The following is a 19,158-nucleotide window of genomic DNA, read 5'->3' as shown; positions in this document are numbered from 1 at the left end:
GTGAAATCAAACTGTCCACTTAGGAAGCAACACTGACTGACAATCAATTTCACATGCTGTTGTGCAAATGGAATGGACAACAGATGGAAATTATTGGCAATTATCAAGACACCCTCAATAAAGGAGTAGTTCTGCAGGTGGGGACCACAGATCACATCTCAGTACCAATGCTTTCTGACTGATGTTTTGATCAATTTTGAATGTTGGTTGTGCTTTCACACTCATGGTAGCATGAGAAGGACTCTACAATCCACACAAGTGGCTCAGGTAGTGCAGCTCATCCAGGATGGCACATCAATGTGAGCTGTGGAAAGAAGGTTTGCTGTGTCTGTCAGCGTAGTGTCCAGAGGCTGGAGGTGCTACCAGGAGACAGGCCAGTACACCAGGAGACGTGGAGGGGGCCATAGGAGGCCAAGAACCTAGCAGCAGTACCGCTACCTCCGCCTTTGTGCAAGGAGGTACCGGAGGAACACTGCCAGAGCCCTGCAAAATGACCTCCAGCAGGCCACAAATGTGCATGTGTCTGCACAAATGGTTAGAAACCAACTCCATGAGGATGGTCTGAGGGCCCGCCATCCAAAGATGGGGGTTGTGCTCACAGCCCAACACCGTGCAGGTCACTTGGCATTTGCCACAGAACACCAGGATTGGCAAATTTGCCACTGGCACCCTGTGCTCTTCACAGATGAAAACAGGTTCACACTGAGCACATGTGGCAAACCTTCTTGCCACAGCTCGCAATGATGTGCCATCCTGGATGAGCTGCACTACCTGAGCCACTTGTATGGGTTGTAGAGTCCGTCTGATGCTACCACGCTACCACGAGTGTGAAAGCACAACCAACATTCAAAAGTGACCAAAACATCAGCCAGAAAGCATTGGTACTGAGATGTGGTCTGTGGTCCTCACCTGCAGAACCACTCCTTTATTGAGAGTGTCTTGATAATTGCCATGCAAATTGCCTGGGGGTAATTGCCAATAATTTTCATCTGTTGTCTGTTCCATTTGCACAACAGCCATGTGAAATTGATTGTCAATCAGTGTTGCTTCCTAAGTGGACAGTTTGATTTCACAGAAGTTTGATTTACTTGGAGTTATATTCAGTTGTTTAAGTGTTCCCTTTATTTTTTTGAGCAGTGTACCATACCTCTTCGTCATTCTGTCCCACTACACAATCCATGTTTGTGGAAGAAACAGTTTCCAACCTGGACGGTGCCAAGATGGTATCGTTCACGCTGAAAACCACTGGTGAATGAGCTGCTGCAAGCACAGCATCATTGACCAGCGGTGACATCATCGAGGCTGGGCCACAGAGCTCCATCTGCGAGGCCATTTTCCTGGAGACATTGCATAGAGGCAGGCACGGATGGAGATCTCCTACATCTGCACCGAGAAGCCAGAAGCTGGACCCCAGCCGAAGAATGGCGGCCACCGCTCGCCGCCATACCACCATCGCAGGACCACCACTGCAGGACCACCGCTTGCTGCTGTACCATCACCGCACACCGCAGGACCGCCGCAGCACCACCGCAACACCCCCAGCATCGGTAAGAACAGTGTTCGGTTTATAAGTGTTTATTTCTGTTTATGTTGAGGATTATGGCTTACAGCCAATGAAAACCCAAAAGTCTTTATCTCAGTAAATTAAAATACTTTGTAACACCAGCTTGAAAAAGGAATTCAAAATACAAAATGTTAGCCTACTGAAATGTATGTTCATTAACCCCTTTACCCCAAGGGTGATTTGCATGTTAATGACCAGGCCAATTTTTACAATTCTGACCACTATATATAACTTGAGATTATTTGTGAAAAAACGGAAATTTGGCGAAAATTTTGAAAATTTTGCAATTTTCCAACTTTGAATTATTATGCCCTTAAATCACACAGATATGTCGCACAAAAAACTTAATAAATAACATTTCCCACACGTTTACTTTACATCAGCACAATTTGGGAAACAATTTTTTTTTTTTGTTAGGAAGTTATAAGGGTTAATAGTTGACCAGCGATTTCTCATTTTTACAACACCATTTTATTTTTAGGGACCGCATCACATTTGAAGTCACTTTGAGGGGTCTATATGATAGAAAATACCCAAAAGTGACACCATTCTAAAAACTGCACCCCTCAAGGTGCTCAAAACCACATTCACGAAGTTTATTAACCCTTCAGGTGCTTCACAGGAATTTTTTGAATGTTTAAAAAAAAAATTAACATTTAACTTTTTTTCACAAAGAAATTACTTCAGTTCTAATTTTTTTTATTTTACCAAGGGTAACAGGAGAAATTGGACTGCAAAGATATTGTGCAATTTGTCCTGAGTACGCTGATACCTGATATGTGGGGGAAAACAACTGTTTCGGCGCATGGCAGAGCTCAGAAGGCAAGGAGCGCCGTTTGACTTTTTCAATGCAAAATTGGCTGGAATTCAGATCGGATGCCATGTCACATTTGGAGAGCCCCTGATGTGCCTAAACAGTGGAAACCCCCCACAAATGACACCATTTTGTAAACTTGACCCCCCCCAAGGAACTTATCTAGATGGATGTGTGGTGAGAACTTTGAACCCCCAAGGGCTTCACAGAAGTTTTTTGGGGTTTTTTTTTTTGTTGTTGCTTGTCATTTGATAGTTGCTATGTATTTATGCATTTCTATGTGTGTATTGCACATGTTTTTATTTATTCTATGTCTTGTCCATTGTTGTATAGGTCTTTTCCTTTTTTTTTTTTTTTTTTTCTTCTTGCAAGGGAGTGACTCCACCAGTGATTTGAGGGCTTAGTTGTCTGCCTCTTTGATTATACACATGTGTGGAGTCCCTCTGCTGATTAGGAATGTTTATAATCATTTTGTGAACTGTTCTGTTTCATGTCTCTGAGGAAGAACCTGGTGTAAGGTTCGAAACGCGTCAGGCGTGGGGGGTCTGTTTTCCCCTTTATGGTTTTATCATGAAATTATGTGAATAAAACTTATCGTGGATTTTATCAAGTCTCCAGTGCCGGATCTTCCTTCTCTCTTCATGTTTGCAACACATGGTGGTCAGCCATTTGATCCCTAGGCACGACCGGCTTACAGGACTATTTTGGTGAGCACAAATTTCCCTTTCCCCTTCCTAATTTTCTAGAAGTTTATAACGCCCGGGCGTGAAAATAAAAAACTCATACTTTTTCCACAAACATGATCTTTTAGTCCCCAATTTTTTGATTTTCCCAAAGGTAACAGGAGAAATTGGACCCCAACAGTTGTCCAATTTGTCCTGAGTACGCCGATATCCCAGATGTGGGAGAAAACTACTGTATGGGAACACGTCGGGGCTCAGAAGGGAAGTAGTGATGTTTTGGAATGCAGACTTTGATGGAATGGTCTGTGGGTGTCATGTTGCCTTTGTAGAGCACCTGATGTGCCTAAACTGTGGAAACCTCCCGGAAGTGACCCCATTTTGGAAACTAGACCCCCCAAGGAACTTATCTAGATGTGTGGTGAGCACTTTGAACCCCCAAGTGCTTCACAGAAGTTTATAACGTAGAGCCATAAAAATAAAAAAATCATATTTTTTTTTCCACAAAAATGATATTTTTGCCCACAATTTTTTATTTTCAAAAGGGTAACAGGAGAAATTGGACGCCAAAAGTTGTGCAATTTGTCTTGAGTAGGCCGATACCCCATATGTGGGGGTAAGGCCACCCACCTTGAGATACATAACGGTCATTCAGTATCTTGCCATTCATCCACTCTCCTGGGACATCCATACAGCGCCCCCTAGTGGACACAGTGGTCACTACACCACATACCTCCCCCCTCTGTTCAAACTTGTGGGGTTGAACACACAACATTACCTCTTATCCGCAGAGGCACCCTATAGCAATCACCAGTCTCTTTCTCACTGACCCCGGTCAGTACTACACGGTTTTCACGGTTGTCACCTGCTGGCCGCGCAGGTTCTCGGACCCCTCTACCGCAGAGGTATCCTATAAGTCTTTCTCCTGGGGAAACGGCCGCACTGAGCTCACCGATCCGGACAGTGCCTTACTCACTAGGCCGCCCCACGGTTCCAGAACCACAGCCGGGCAGTGGCTTCCCCAACCGTCAGCCCTCCTGGCTCAGTGTTGCCCTTAGCAACCGACTTTGCAGTCCTCTTCCGTTGCTCCCAGCAACAAGGCTACAACAATGCCTGCATTCTCCACCAATTGTGAGGTAGCCCTGTCATTCGGGTAGGGGATACTCGCTTGGCAGCCACAAAACCAGATCCGGTACGGGTTTTCCATAAAACAAGCATAGTCCATGCGGTTTATTCAACATCATAAACCCACAGCAGCAACAAAACTTCATATAAACAGCAGAGCGTCCATGACAAAGCTTCACTCTGTAAACCCTGTGTTCACACAGGTTGTACCATGTCCAGTATACAGGCTCTCTTAGCCTCATTTATCTCACCCACGTCCGGGTTTCCTCATGGCTACTTCAGCTTACTGCAGACGTTCATTCCCTCCCCTGGGAACTCTCAGACACGTGCAGCCATTCACCACAGCCACTTCACAGGCTGATAGCCAGGAAGCTCCATCTCAGCGGGACCTTCCACACTGGACCAACCGGGTCCCAGCATTCACCACATGTGACCTACCCTGGCCACATTATATGGTCCATAGCCACGCCCACCGGGTCACATGTCTATGACCTCATCACAGGTCCTTCACACACACACATATACACTTTATAATAGCGTTATTAAACACACCCCTGGGTGGGTTTGTAGGTAACTAGTCCCTGACACATTGAACCAGCACCTCAGCAGTAACAATGTTGATTAACACACACATAAATCTCCATCTCAAGGCCATCCACCTTGAGATACATAACGGTCATTCAGTATCTTGCCATTCATCCACTCACCTGGGACATCCATACAGAGCCCCCTAGTGGACACAGTGGTCACTACACCACACCCCATAGAGAATCTATGGCGTATTGTCAAGAGGAAGATGAGGGACACCAGACACAACAATGCAGACGAGCTGAAGGCTGCTATCAAAGCAACCTGGGCTTCCATTACACCTCAGCAGTGCCACAGGATGATCGCCTCCATGCCACGCCGCATTGATGCAGTAATTGATGCAAAAGGAACCCCAATCAAGTAGTGAGTGCATTTATTGAACATGAATTTCAGTAGGACAACATTTCAGATTTTAAAATAATTTTTCAAGCTGGTGTTATAAAGTATTCTAATTTACTGAGATAATGACTTTTGGGTTTTCATTGGCTGTAAGCCATAATCATCAACATTAACAGAAATAAACACAATTTGAAAAAGATCACTGTTTGTAATGACTCTATATAATATATGAGTTTTACTTCTTGTATTGAAGAACTGAAATAAATTAACTTTTTGATGATATTCTAATTTTGTGAGATGCACCTATAAATCTGGTATTGCTGTAATCGCACCGACCCGAAGAATAAAGTTGTCTAGTCACTTATACTGCACGAGGAACGGCGTAAAAATTAAATAGAACCAAACGCACGGGATAAATGTGATCCAAAATGTTATGTAAAATGATCCCAACAAAAGCTTAAAATAAATACACTAAAAAGGCAAGTTACCACTGAGGTCTGTCATCTGTCAATCGAAATACAGGGACTTCCATATTACTGGTAGTACAAAAGCTCTGTAAAGGCAAAATGGCTCCTTGCCCCACCAAAAAATTCAGCAAATTCTGTGCTCCCATATCCAAATGCCCTTCTGAGCCCCAATGTACCTAGACCACATTAAGCGTCCACATATCTGGCATTTTCGCAGCATTGAAATTCCGCCAATTTTGCAGATGCATGTCTCCACAAGCCCGAGCTGGGCATAATGAACGGGCACTACAATGTACTGGGCACTACAATGTACTGGATACTATAATGACAGTTTATAATTTTCACTCAGCAACATCCACTGCTGCTTGTTTATGGAAAAAAAAACACATGGAGACAAATGCATCACTACACCTTTAGATAAATTCCCAAAGGAGTATAATTTCCTAAATGGAGTCACTTGAGGGGGGGATTCTGCTCTTGTAGCAGTTATGGGCCCTGAAAATGGAGTCTGCAAACTATTTTAGGAAAATCTGTGCTCCAGGAAGCAAAAAAGCACTATTGTCCTTCTCGAGTCTCGCCATATGGCTAAGCAATACTATACAGCCATATATGGGGTTTTTTCACGTTCAGCTGAACTTGTATGACAAATTTTGGAGCAATTTTTACCCATTTTCCTATTTCAAAAACGTAAAATCTATTGCTAAAACAGTTTTTTTGGTAAAAATTTAATTATTTTTTTTTCCTGCCTGATGGTATAAAATTGTGTGACACACATGTGGTGTCAATATGATCATTGCACCCCTAGATGAATTCATTAAAAGGATTAGTTTGTAAAATGGGGTCACATATGGGGGTTCTGCTGTTCTGGCACCTCAGGGGCTCTCCCAGTGGTCATAGCACTCGAAAACCATAACAGTTAAATCTACACTATGATATGGTGCTCATTCTCTTCTGAGCTTTGTACTGTGCCTAAATAGTATTTCCGGGTTACATGTAGGGTATTGGAGCCCTTAAAAAAGTTAAAAACTTGGGGTTAAAACAACATTTTAGTGGTAAAAATGTAATTCTTTCTTCACCTCCTAATGGTATAAAATTCTGTGAGGCACATGTGGTGTCAACATGCTCACTACACGCCTAGATAAATTCATTGTTGGGTGTAGTTTGTAAAATGAGGACACATATGGGGGGTTTAAGCACCACAGGGTCTCTGCCAATGTGACATGGCACCCTCAAACCATTCCAGCAATATCTGAACTCCAGTATGGCATTTCTTCCCTTCTGAGCTTTGCACTGTACCTTAAAAGTATTTTTTGACCACATATGGGGTATCTGTGTACTCAGGAGAAATTGCAGAACAAATTTTGGTTCCATTTTTTTCTGCTGTCCTTGTGAAAAAAAAATTGAAGCCAAATAATTTTTTTCCTGAAAAATTTTTTTTTTCCATTTTTAGTTTGCGGTTGTAAAATTCTGTGAAGCACCTGTAGGTTTACTATGCTATATAATTTCCTTGGGGGGAGGTCTATTTTACAAAATGGAGTCACTTGGGAAGTTTTCACTGTTTCCTTGAGGGGTCTAGTTTCCAAACTTGGGTCACTTGATTAGGGGTTTCTGCTGTTTTCGTATGTCAGGGGCTCTCCAAATGCGATATGGCATTTACAGTCTACTCCAGACAAATAATGCTCTTTTCTTTCCTACTCCTGCAACGTGCCCAAACAGAAGTTTTTGACCACATATGGGGCATCATTGCTTTCAAGAAAAATTGAAGAACAAATTATGGGGTCTTTCTTCTCCTATTATCCACTGTGAAAATTACAAATTTAAGACTAAAGCAACATTTTTGTGAAAAAAATTTTTTTTTTCTATATGACTGTCTAATATTGTCAAATTCTGTGTTGTAACTGTGGATTAAAATGCTCACTATACCCCTGGATAAAATCCATGAGGAGTGTAGTTTCCAAATGGGATAAGTTTGTGGGGCGGTTACAATGTTTAGGCTCATCAGGGGCTCTCCAAACCATTCCATCCAAGTTTGTGTTCCAAAACGTCACTCCTTCCTTTCTGAGCCCTGAGTCCAAACATTAGTTTTCCCCACATATGGAGTATCCGTGTACTCAAAAGAAATAGCACAAAAAAATATGTGTTCCATTTTCTCCTGTTACCGTTGTGAAAATAAAAAAATTTGGGACTAAAAAGCATTTTTGTGGGAAAAATGTGATTTTTTTTATTTTTACTGCTCTATGTTATAAACTTCTGAAGCACCTGAGAGTTCCAAGTACCACACACCTAGATAAGTTTCTTGATGGATCTAGTTTCCAAAATGGGGTCACTTGTGGGGGGTCTCCACTGTTTAGGCACCCCAGGTTCTCTCTAAATGCGGCATAGCATCTGCTCCTGATTCCAGCCATTTTTCAGTTCAAAAATTGAAACAATGCTTCTTCCCTTCTGAGCCCTGTTGTGCGTCCAAACAGGAGTTTTCCCCCACATGTGAGGTATTGGTGTACCCAGGAGAAATTCCACAGATTTTGCGGTTCATTTTGCTCCCGTTACCCTTGTGAAAGTAAAAAAAAAATGTTGCTACTTGTTTCAATAAAATCATTTGTTTATTTATGGTGATCCCTGTGTACAAAACATAACTAATTTTTTTCTTTCTTTGCTAAAAATTTCTGACCAAATGGGCTTAACAAGGGCCAGGTTTACAAGTATTCCTAGAGATAGGTAGGACTGGATGCTCAAAATCCCCTCCCCGGGGTGTGGTATGGTGGATATAAGAAATTCCAGCTGTATCATTATTGCACAATATGTGAAGGTACAGTTGTGGCCAAAAATATTGATACCCCTGCAATTCTGTCAGATAATACTCAGTTTCTTCCTGAAAATGATTGCAAACACAAATTCTTTGTTATGATCATCTTCATTTAATTTGTCTTAAATGAAAAAACACAAAAAAAATTGTCCTAAAGCCAAATTGGATATAATTCCACACCAAACATAAAAAAGAGGGTGGACAAAAGTATTGGCACTGTTCGAAAAATCATGTGATTCTTCTCTAATTTGTGTAATTAACAGCACCTGTAACTTACCTGTGGCACCTAACAGGTGTTGGCAATAACTAAATCACACTTGCAGCCAGTTGACATGGATTAAAGTTGACTCAACCTCTGTCCTGTGTCCTTGTGTGCACCACATTGAGCATGGAGAAAAGTAAGAAGACCAAAGAACTGTCTGAGGACTTGAGAAACCAAATTGTGAGGAAGCATGAGCAATCTCAAGGCTACAAGTCCATCTCCGAAGACCTGAATGTTCCTGTGTCTACCGTGCGCAGTGTCATCAAGAAGTTTAAAGCCCATGGCACTCTGGCTAACCTCCCTAGATGTGGACGGAAAAGAAAAATTGACAAGAGATTTCAACGCAAGATTGTGCGGATGTTGGATAAAGAACCTCGACTAACATCCAAACAAGTTCAAACTGCCCTGCAGTCCGAGGGTACAACAGTGTCAACCCGTACTATCCGTCGGCGTCTGAATGAAAAGAGACTGTATGGTAGGAGACCCAGGAACACCCCACTTCTTACCCCAAGACATAAAAAAGCCAGGCTGGAGTTTGCCAAAGCTTACCTGAAAAAGCCTAAAATGTTTTGGAAGAATGTTCTCTGGTCAGATGAGACAAAAGTAGAGCTTTTTGGGCAAAGGCATCAACATAGAGTTTACAGGAGAAAAAAAAAGAGGCATTCAAAAAAAAAAAACACGGCCCCTACAGTCAAACATGGCGGAGGTTCCCTGATGTTTTGGGATTGCTTTGCTGCCTCTGGCACTGGACTGCTTGACCGTGTGCATGGCTTATGAAGTCTGAAGACTACCAACAAATTTTGTAGCATAATGTAGGGCCCAGTGTGAGAAAGCTAGGTCTACCTCAGAGGTCATGGGTCTTCCAGCAGGACAATGACCCAAAACACACTTCAAAAAGCACTAGAAAATGGTTTGAGAGAAAGCACTGGAGACTTCTAAGGTGGCCAGCAATGAGTCCAGACCTGAATCCCATAGAACACCTGTGGAGAGATCTAAAAATGGCAGTTTGGAGAAGGCACCCTTCAAATATCAGGGACCTGGAGTAGTTTGCCAAAGAAGAATGGTCTAAAATTCCAGCAGAGCATTGTAAGAAACTCATTGATGGTTACCGGAAGCGGTTGGTCGCAGTTATTTTGGCTAAAGGTTGTGCAACCAAGTATTAGGCTGAGGGTGCCAATAATTTTGTCTGGCCTATTTTTGGAGTTTTGTGTGAAATGATCAATGTTTTGCTTTTTTCTTCATTCTCTTTTGTGTTTTTTCATTTAAGACAAATTAAAAGAAGATAATAATACCAAAAGAATTTGTGTTTGCAATCATTTTCAGGAAAAAACTGAGCATTATCTGACAGAATTGCAGGGGTGTCAATACTTTTGGCCACAACTGTAAGTAGTGATGAGTGATCGTGCACAGATAAGGGGTTGTCTGAGCATGCTCGAGTGCTAACCCAGTGTCTTCGGTGTGCTCGAAAAATATGTTCAAGTCGCCTTGGCTGCATGACTCGTGCCTGTTTATAAGTCACAACACATTCATGGATTGCCTTACAAACCTTATCCATGCACGCTCGCTCATCACTAGTAAGAAGGCCTTCTGTGTGCTGTCTCCAGACTAAGTTGGTATACAGGATACTATCCAGCCTACGTGTACTAGACTATCACTAACCTGCCGTTATTTGGACTGTTTAATTTGTTTTGCCTGCACTGAAAGACCGTTTATTTCCTTTGCTTGCGTCATCGTTTATGGAGTCTTAACCCCTTGATGACCTCAGCTTTTTTCGGTTTTATGCTTTTGTTTTTCGCTCCCCTTCTTTCCAGAGCCATAACTTTTTTATTTTTCCGTCAATTTGGCAATGTGAGGGCTTATTTTTTTGCGGGACAAGTTGTACTTTTGAACGACCCCATTGTCGTTCAAATCCAAAGTGTGCTAAAAAAAAAAAAGGCGCAATTTTCAGAGACCTGTAACGTCTCCATTTCTCGTGATCTCGGGTAGGGTGGGGGCTTTAATTTTTTTGCGTGACGAGCTGAAGTTTTTAATGATACCACTTTTATGCAGATATGTTCTTTTGATCGCCCGTTATTGCATATTAATGCAATGTCACGGGGACAAAAAAACCTAATTCTGGCGTTTTGATTTTTTTCCTCGCTACTCCGTTTAGCAATCGGGTAAATCCTTTTTTTTTTTTTGAAAGATTAGGTGATTCTGAACGCGGCGATACCAAATATGTGCATGTTTGATTTTTTATTGTTTTATTTTGAATGGCGCGAAAGGGTTTGACTGTTTGTTTTTTTTTATATTATTCAAAACTTTTTATTTTTTTATTTTTGGCATGCTTCAATAGCCTCCATGGGAGGCTACAAGGTGCCACAACTCGATCGCCTCTGCTACATAGAGGCGATGCTCATATCACCTCTATGTAGCAGAATTACAGTATTGCTATGAGCGCCGACCACAGGGTGGCGATCACAGCAATCCGGCATCAGCAACCATAGAGTAAGGGGTTAATAAACCAGCCTGGACATTTTACTTAAACTGCTTCCTGTGTCTACCTCAAGTGCCAGTAGAAACTTTACACTTCTCCCCTATCAACTGCTCAGTGAAGAACAAATAGCAGTCAGATGACACACAGATCTCAGATGAAGATACCAAAGGAACATTGGGTCCTTCTGGATTTGGATAGGTGTCCATTTTTAGAAAACAAACTTGTGCATTATGTTCTTCTTATTTTATAGTTAATCAAATTGATATGAATAAAAAAAATTCAACCATTTTTAGTCACATAATTTGTCGGTCACCACAAAAATGTGTTCACTTAATTGTACCGGTTGTTACGATTATACAAACTACGTCATATTTATTGTAATTGTTTTATGTCTATTTTATCTTATAATATACTGGCATATACAGATATCTGTATAGACCAGTATCTATGTACCAGCACATGTAAATAAGAATGTTATTGAGGTTTTTGGCTTAGAAAATTCTCTTGTACATAGCAGTGAAGCCATAAGCTGGCTGGTAAGGTTTCTGTCTTACACTTCCCAGGTTACTGTGAAGAATATTGGAAATATAAATTTCATGCCAATCATTTGTATCCTATCTGGTATGGGATTATAAAACCTGGTTCCTTTGTGTAGCCAGGACAGGAAACCTGGCTCAACAGGTTGTCCAGCATTCTCAAAGCCTTAAGGAGAAAGCTGGCAACTAGCTCAGAAGATGGTCAAACCTCAAAAGGTAGTGAGTGAAAGATCACACACCTTGACCCACCTAAGCTCAGGACAAAGGCTTGCTTGCAATATTAAGTTATGCCGAATTGAAGCTGCCAAAGAAACCTTCTAGAACATTCTGGAAACATAATTCCATAAGGAGTTATGGAGATACTATCCGTCCCAGCAGTGCATTGTGCATATTTCTGAGAACCCAAGAACATGGCGAACGCTCGCTTGGTTCTTGACCCAAAATAGCACTCTGGGATGGAAGCAAATGTAGGATGCCTAGTAAAAGCCAAATAGCAAAGCAGTGTTTGTTTGGTCTCAGCACGTAGCAGGGGGCCGTCCGGATCCGATGGAGCCAAAACTGCCTCCCTAGGACAGTCCATTAGGAAGTTATTCATGCAAAAAAGGAAGCACACTGTAGCGCCAAACCATGCAAACATGAAAAATGAATAATGAATTGCATTACTGCATTAGAAGTATGAAAAATTGAGAAAGTTTAGCGCATAAAATGGCCAAGTTATGTGTACCTGGAAGCCACGTTAAGGCATTTCTCGTTTTCCAGGTCCCTATTCTATGCCAATCCTCACTAAGACTGTAGTCTCCATCTGAATGGGAGCCTATGAAAAATCCTCTGTTAGGACTGAAGTCTGTATCTCTGTGGAGGGGAAATGGCCCTGGTTTGATTAAAAACGCCTGCAGCTAACAGGTGGAGTGCTCAGTCAGAAGGTAAATGAATACAAAATTCAAAAACTGACGGTCACATCCAAGCATAAGCATAGTGTGAACAGGTGCTTAACCTAGAGTCACCAACTCATATACATTCAAGCAAAAAAGGAAGCACACTGTAGCGCCAAACCATGCAAACATGAAAAATGAATAATGAAAAAAAATCCTCTGTTAGGACTGAAGTCTATATCTCTGTGGAGGGGCCATTTCCACAGTGAGGATTGGCATAGAATAGGGACCTGGAAAACGAGAAATTCCTTAACGTGGCTTCCAGGTACACATAACTTGGCCATTTTATGCGCTAAACTTTCTCAATTTTTCATACTTCTAATGCAGTAATGCAATTCATTATTCATTTTTCATGTTTGCATGGTTTGGCGCTACAGTGTGCTTCCTTTTTTGCTTGAATGTATATTGTATATGAGTTGGTGACTCTAGGTTAAGCACCTGTTCACACTATGCTTATGCTTGGATGTGACGGTCAGTTTTTGAAATTTGTATTCATTAGGGAGTTATGACACATCTTAAGTTTTGGAGTTTTTTGCTGCTAAATGCAAGAGGGGAATTAGGTCCAGCCCAGGTGGCAGGAGGGCAGTGACTCAAAGGGGTTAAATGCTTGTGTAAACCATGGCCTACTGCTTTTTTCTGGGGAGGTCACAGCAACATATTGTGTGGGTAGAAGTCAAGGAGCAGAAGGGACCACCCACCTCCCATAGAGCAGCCCCTCCACCACAAGCCACATAGTGGTCACTGACCGCTCCTGCCGGTTGATTCGGCTTCTCCACATCAGCCGAGCAGCTCTTCTTCTGGGCTGATCTGATAAGGCATGACTTCCGATAACATGGTGATTGTTAGACGGCTTCCAGTAGCTAAACTAACAATCAGCATGACATCAGCAGTCACGCCCCGTCAACAGAGCAGAACGGAAGAATAGCCATATTACTAGTAAGAGCGGCCTGTGACAGCTCTGTGTCGGTAGCGATCAGCAGCAGGCACAAAAGACAGGTAGAAAGCGACTGAGTGATAGTTCTTAGCACATTGTAAAAATAAAAAAAGAATAGTCCCCATATTGAATCAGACCCTACATCCACATCAAATGTTTCATTAAACACACAAAAAAACTCCGAACATCTAAAGTCACTCTACAAACCAGTGACTGATTAGAGCCTGTGACTTCTCTGCATTTAGTGGTCACTACTCACCTGTGCGGTTATCTGTAGGAATCTCCTCCTTACACCGCTCATCACCCCTCATATATGTCTCTGTAGTATTCATATGGGGCAGATCTTTACCCTGAAAGAAATATTGTAGAAGTCACTGACTGATGAAGACATCTGAGAAGATCTAGACAACATCTAATGTCTATGATCAACTTTATCTTCTCCACGAGATATTTTTCGGACTATAAGACGCACCGGACCACGGAGCTCTGAGCTGACGATCTGGCCAATTACTTCAAAGAAAAAATTGACCAGATCCGACAGGAAATTATCTCCCAATCACCTCATACCATGCACTGTCCTCCCTCCCCCACTGCATCTAGGTCACTCTCTGATCTTGAACCAGTCACAGAAGAAGAAGTAAGCAGGCTCCTTGCATCTTCTCGCCCAACCACTTGCACCAGTGACCCATTTCTGTCACATCTCCTCCAGTCCCTTTCCCCTGCTGTCACCCCTCACCTGACTAAAATATTTAACCTCTCTCTTCTGGTATCTTTCCCTCCTCTTTTAAGCATGCCATCATACATCCACTACTTAAAAAAACCATCCCTCGACCAAAACTGTGCCGCTAACTATAGACCTGTCTCTAATCTTCCCTTCATCTCTAAATTCCTGGAATGCCTGGTCCACTCCCGTCTTATCTGCTATCTCTTTGATAACTCTCTTCTCGACCCTCTCCAATCCGGTTTCCGCTCTTTACACTCTACTGAAACTGCCCTCACTAAAGTCTCTAATGATCTACTAACAGCTAAATCAAATGGTCATTACTCCATGCTAATTCTCTTGGATCTCTCTGCAGCATTCGACACTGCGGATCATCAGCTCCTCCTCACTATGCTCCGTTCCATTGGCCTCAAGGACACCGTTCTCTCCTGGTTCTCCTCCTATCTCTCTGACCGCTCCTTTACTGTATCTTTTGCCGGTTCCTCCTCCTCTCACCTTCCCCTTACTGTTAGGGTTCCTCAAGGATCGGTTTTAGGCCCCCTCCTCTTCTCCTTGTACACTGCCCCTATTGGTCAAACAATCAGTAGATTTGGTTTCCAGTACATCTCTATGCTGATGACACCCAATTATACGCTTCTTCTCCTGACATCAGGCCAGCCTTTCTAGAAAACACCGGCGATTGTCTAAACGCTGTGTCTAACATCATGTCCTCACTATATCTGAAACTGAACCTGTCAAAGACTGAACTCCTTGTGTTTCCTCCCTCTACTACTGTACCTATACCCGACACTGCCATTTCTGTGTGTGGTTCCACTATTACTCCCCAGCAACATGCCCGCTTTCTTGGGGTCATACTTAACTCCGAGCTTTCCTTTGCCCCCCACATTGGCTCGCTCTTGTCATCAGCACCTCAAAAACATTTCTAGAATTCGACCTTTTCTTACCTTTGACTTCACAAAAACTCTTACTGTTTCTCTTATTCATTCTCGTCTCGATTATTGTAACTCTCTTCTAATCGGTCTCCCTCTTACCAAACTCTCCCCTCTCCAATCTGTCTTGAATGCTGCAGCCAGGATCATATTCCTCACCAATCGTTACATCGATGCCTCTACCTTGTGCCAGTCATTACACTGGCTACCCATCCGCTCCAGAATTCAGTATAAACTTATTACTCTCACCCACAAAGCCCTCCATGGCTCAGCACCACCCTACATCTCCTCCCTTGTTTCAGTATACCACCCTACCCACGCCCTCCATTCTGCTGATGACCTGAGGTTAGCATCCTCAATAATCAGAACCTCCCACTCCCGTCTCCAAGACTTTACACGTGCTGCGCCAATTCTTTGGAATGCACTTCCCAGGTCAATACGATTAGTCGCCAATCCCCACAATTTTAAGCGTGCCCTGAAAACGCATTTATTCAGACTGGCCTACTGCCTCAACACATTAACCTAATCTATCCCTGGGTGGCACAACCAAAAGTTTTACCATAACCAGGTTCCCCCCATCATGTTCCCACATGCTTTATGCATCCATTAGCCCTCTGTGTCTGTACTATTACACACTTAACATTGTGGCTGGTCCAAACAATCAGGGCAATTGTTACCACCCACCTTTCGTGTCTACCTTTTTTCCTCATAGACTGTAAGCTTGCGAGCAGGGCCCTCATTCCTCTTGGTATCTGTTATGATCTATGTGATTATTGTTATGCTGCAATGTCTATTGTCTGTACAAATCCCCTCTGGAATGTAAAGTGCTGCGGAACATGTCGGCGCTATAGAAATAAAATTTATTATTATTATTATAAGACGCACCCCAAATTTTCAGAAGGAAAATGGGGAAAAAAAATTAATGCGTCAAATGGGGGTCCGTCTTACAGTCCAGAATTCAGCTTACCCGAGATCGGCAGCGCTGGTGGAGCAGAGTCACAGGGGGCGTTTGGTGGTTCGGTGATATGACCCAGACTGGTGCGCAAATTTGAAATAATATTTACCAGTAAGGGTCAGCGGTGAGAGGTGCTTCCAATTTCAGGAGCTGCGTCACCATCCCGATGTGCGTTTCGAACATTGAGAAAGGAAGGTCCGCTGACCCGCCCTGGTAAATATTATTTTGCATTTGGACATTGTTTCCTGATATTGTGAACGTATATTGTGATCATGGGTGGCTAGTGGTCAGGTGGTGCTTGCTTATATATACATATGCTTCCTTGATAGAATTTTGATGAAATTTGGGGTATTAACCCTTTGCTGTATATTTATCGGTGGCTATGTATGCAATAGGATAACTATTTAATAACCTGCCGTTGGATTTCATTTAAATTACATATAAATAATATAGTGTGGGCGGTTATCTGAATATGTGTGATGTATTTCTGGCTTGCCTGGACCTGTGCGTCCTTATGTGTGATCAGGTGCTTAGTGAGTGATTCTGTCTATCCCTTCCCCCCATCATTGGTGTTATGGATTTTAAATCTTTCATAATAAAGCTATATTTTATATTTGAGTATTTGGCCTTAGGATCATCATTTTTGTCTGTTTCTATGTAGTAGTTGATGATAGGCTTAAAGGGAATCTGTCACCCCATTTTAGCGCTATAAGATGCTGGCACCATCCAGCGGTGAGTCCACCTCAAAGCCGGGACATGTCAACTGTTTTGAACAGCTGACATGTGCCCGCAACAGCCACGGGCAGAATCGTGATACGCCTGCCGCTATTAAGTAGTTTAATGCCGCTGTCAAACTGACAGTGGCATTTAACAAGCACTTCCTGCCATCGGGCCAGAAATACACTCACAAGTGACCCGCGTCACGTGATCGCGGGTCACCAGTGTGGCGGCATGACAACCAGAGGTCTCCTTGAAACCTCTATGGTTGTTAATGCCGGATTGCTATGAGCGCCACCTGGTGGTCGGCGCTCATAGCAATTCAGTAAATCTGCTACAAAGAGGGGATCTGAGCATCCCCTCTATGTAGCAGAGCCAATCGGGCTATGGCAGCTTCTAGCCTCCCATAGAGGCTATTAAAGCATGCCAAAAGTAAAAAAAAAAGTTTTTAAAAATATATAAAAAAACAAACAAAAGTTCAAATCACCCCCCTTTTGCACCCATTCAAAATAGAACAAAAAAAAAAATCAAACATAGACATATTTGGTATCGCTGCGTTCAATAAAAAAAAGGATTAACCTGGTCGCTAAACGGCATAGCGATAGAAAAATTAAAAACGCCAGAATTACATTTTTTTGGTCGCCTCGACATTGCGTTAAAATGCAATAACGGGCGATCAAAAGAACGTGCCTGCACCAAAATGGTATCGTTAAAAATGTCAGCTTGTCACACAAAAAAACAAGCCCTCACCCAACCCGAGATCACGAAAAATGGAGACGCTACGGGTATCGGAAAATGGCACAATTTTTTTTTTAACCCCTTAAGTCCCAAGGGTGGTTTGCACGTTCATGGCCGGGCCAATTTTTACATTTCTGACCACTGTCCCTTTATGAGGTAATAACTCTGAAACGCTTCCATGGATCCCGGTGATTCTGACATTGTTTTCTCGTGACATATTGTACTTCATGTTAGTGGTAAAATTTCATTCATATAACTTGCGTTTATTTGTGAAAGAAACGGAAATTTGGCGAAAATTTCGCAATTTTCCAACTTTGAATTTTTATGCCCTTAAATCACAGAGATACGGCACACAAAAAACTTGATAAGTAACATTTCCCACATGTTTACTTTACATCAGCACAATTTTGGAACCAAATTTTTTTTTTGTTAGGAAGTTATAAGGGTTAAAAATTGACCAGCGATTTCTCATTTTTGCAACACCATTTTATTTTTACGGACCACATCACATTTGAAGCCACTTTGAGGGGTCTATATGATAGAAAATACCCAAAAGTGACACCATTCTAAAAACTGCACCCCTTAACGTGGTCAAAACCACATTCAAGAAGTTTATTAACCCTTTAGGTGCGTCACAGGAATTTTTTGAATATTTAAAAAAAAAAAATGAACATTTAACTTTTTTTCACAAAAAAAATACTTCAGGTTCAATTTTTTTTATTTTACCAAGGGTAACAGGAGAAATTGGACTGCAAAGTTATTGTGCAATTTGTCCTGAGTACGCTGATACCTGATATGTGGGGGGGAACCACTGTTTGGGAGCATGGCAGAGCTCGGAAGGGAAGGAGCGCCGTTTGACTTTTTCAATGCAAAATTGGCTGGAATTCAGATTGGACGCCATGTCGCGTTTGGAGAGCCCCTGATGTACCTAAACAGTGGAAACCCCCCACAAGTGACCCCATTTTGGAAACTAGACCCCCCAAGGAACTTATCTAGATATGTGGTGAGAACTTTGAACCCACAAGGGCTTCACAGAAGTTTATAACGTACAGCGGTACAATTAAAAAATCATATTTTTTCCACAAAAATGATCTTTTCACCCCCAATTTTTATTTTCCAAAGGGTAACAGGACCCTAAAAGTTATTGTGCAATTTGTCCTGAGTACGCTGATACCCCACATGTGGGGGTAAACCACTATTTGGGCGCAAGGCAGAGCTCGGAAGGGAAGCAGCACCATTTGACGTTTTTGGCTGAAATTGAGATCGGACACCATGTCGCGATTGGAAAACCCCTGATGTACCAAAACAGTGGAAACCCCCAACAAATGACACCATTTTGGAAACTAGACCCCCCAAGGAACTTATCTAGATGTGTGGTGAGAACTTTGAACCCCCAAGGGCTTAACAGAAGTTTATAACATACAGCCGTACAATTAAAAAATCATATTTTTTCCACAAAAATGATCTTTTCACCCTCAATTCTTATTTTCCCAAGGGTAACAGGACCCTAAAAGTTATTGTACAATTTGTCCTGAGTGCGCTGATACCCCACATGTGGGGGTAAACCACTATTTGGGC

At 42.3% G+C, this 19,158-nt stretch overlaps 1 protein-coding gene across 5 annotated transcripts in view; it reads right to left on the bottom strand.

The window, feature by feature from the left end:
- LOC141073718 (uncharacterized) overlaps positions 1-19,158 on the bottom strand; it is an 81,617-nt gene that overhangs the window by 31,282 nt on the left and 31,177 nt on the right. For all 5 annotated transcript variants that reach the window (XM_073561095.1, XM_073561078.1, XM_073561105.1 and 2 more), the window contains one exon: positions 13,780-13,870. In XM_073561095.1, the coding sequence (XP_073417196.1) occupies positions 13,780-13,870 (91 nt within the window). The remainder of the gene's footprint in view (positions 1-13,779; positions 13,871-19,158) is intronic.

This window comes from Dendrobates tinctorius, unplaced genomic scaffold, assembly GCF_039654945.1.
Source record: "Dendrobates tinctorius isolate UK_male_01 unplaced genomic scaffold, ASM3965494v1 ptg000014l, whole genome shotgun sequence".
Taxonomy (NCBI): Eukaryota; Metazoa; Chordata; class Amphibia; order Anura; family Dendrobatidae; genus Dendrobates; species Dendrobates tinctorius.
The sequence above is the reverse complement of the archived record's forward strand: the minus strand, read 5'-3'. Positions and strand labels throughout refer to the sequence as shown.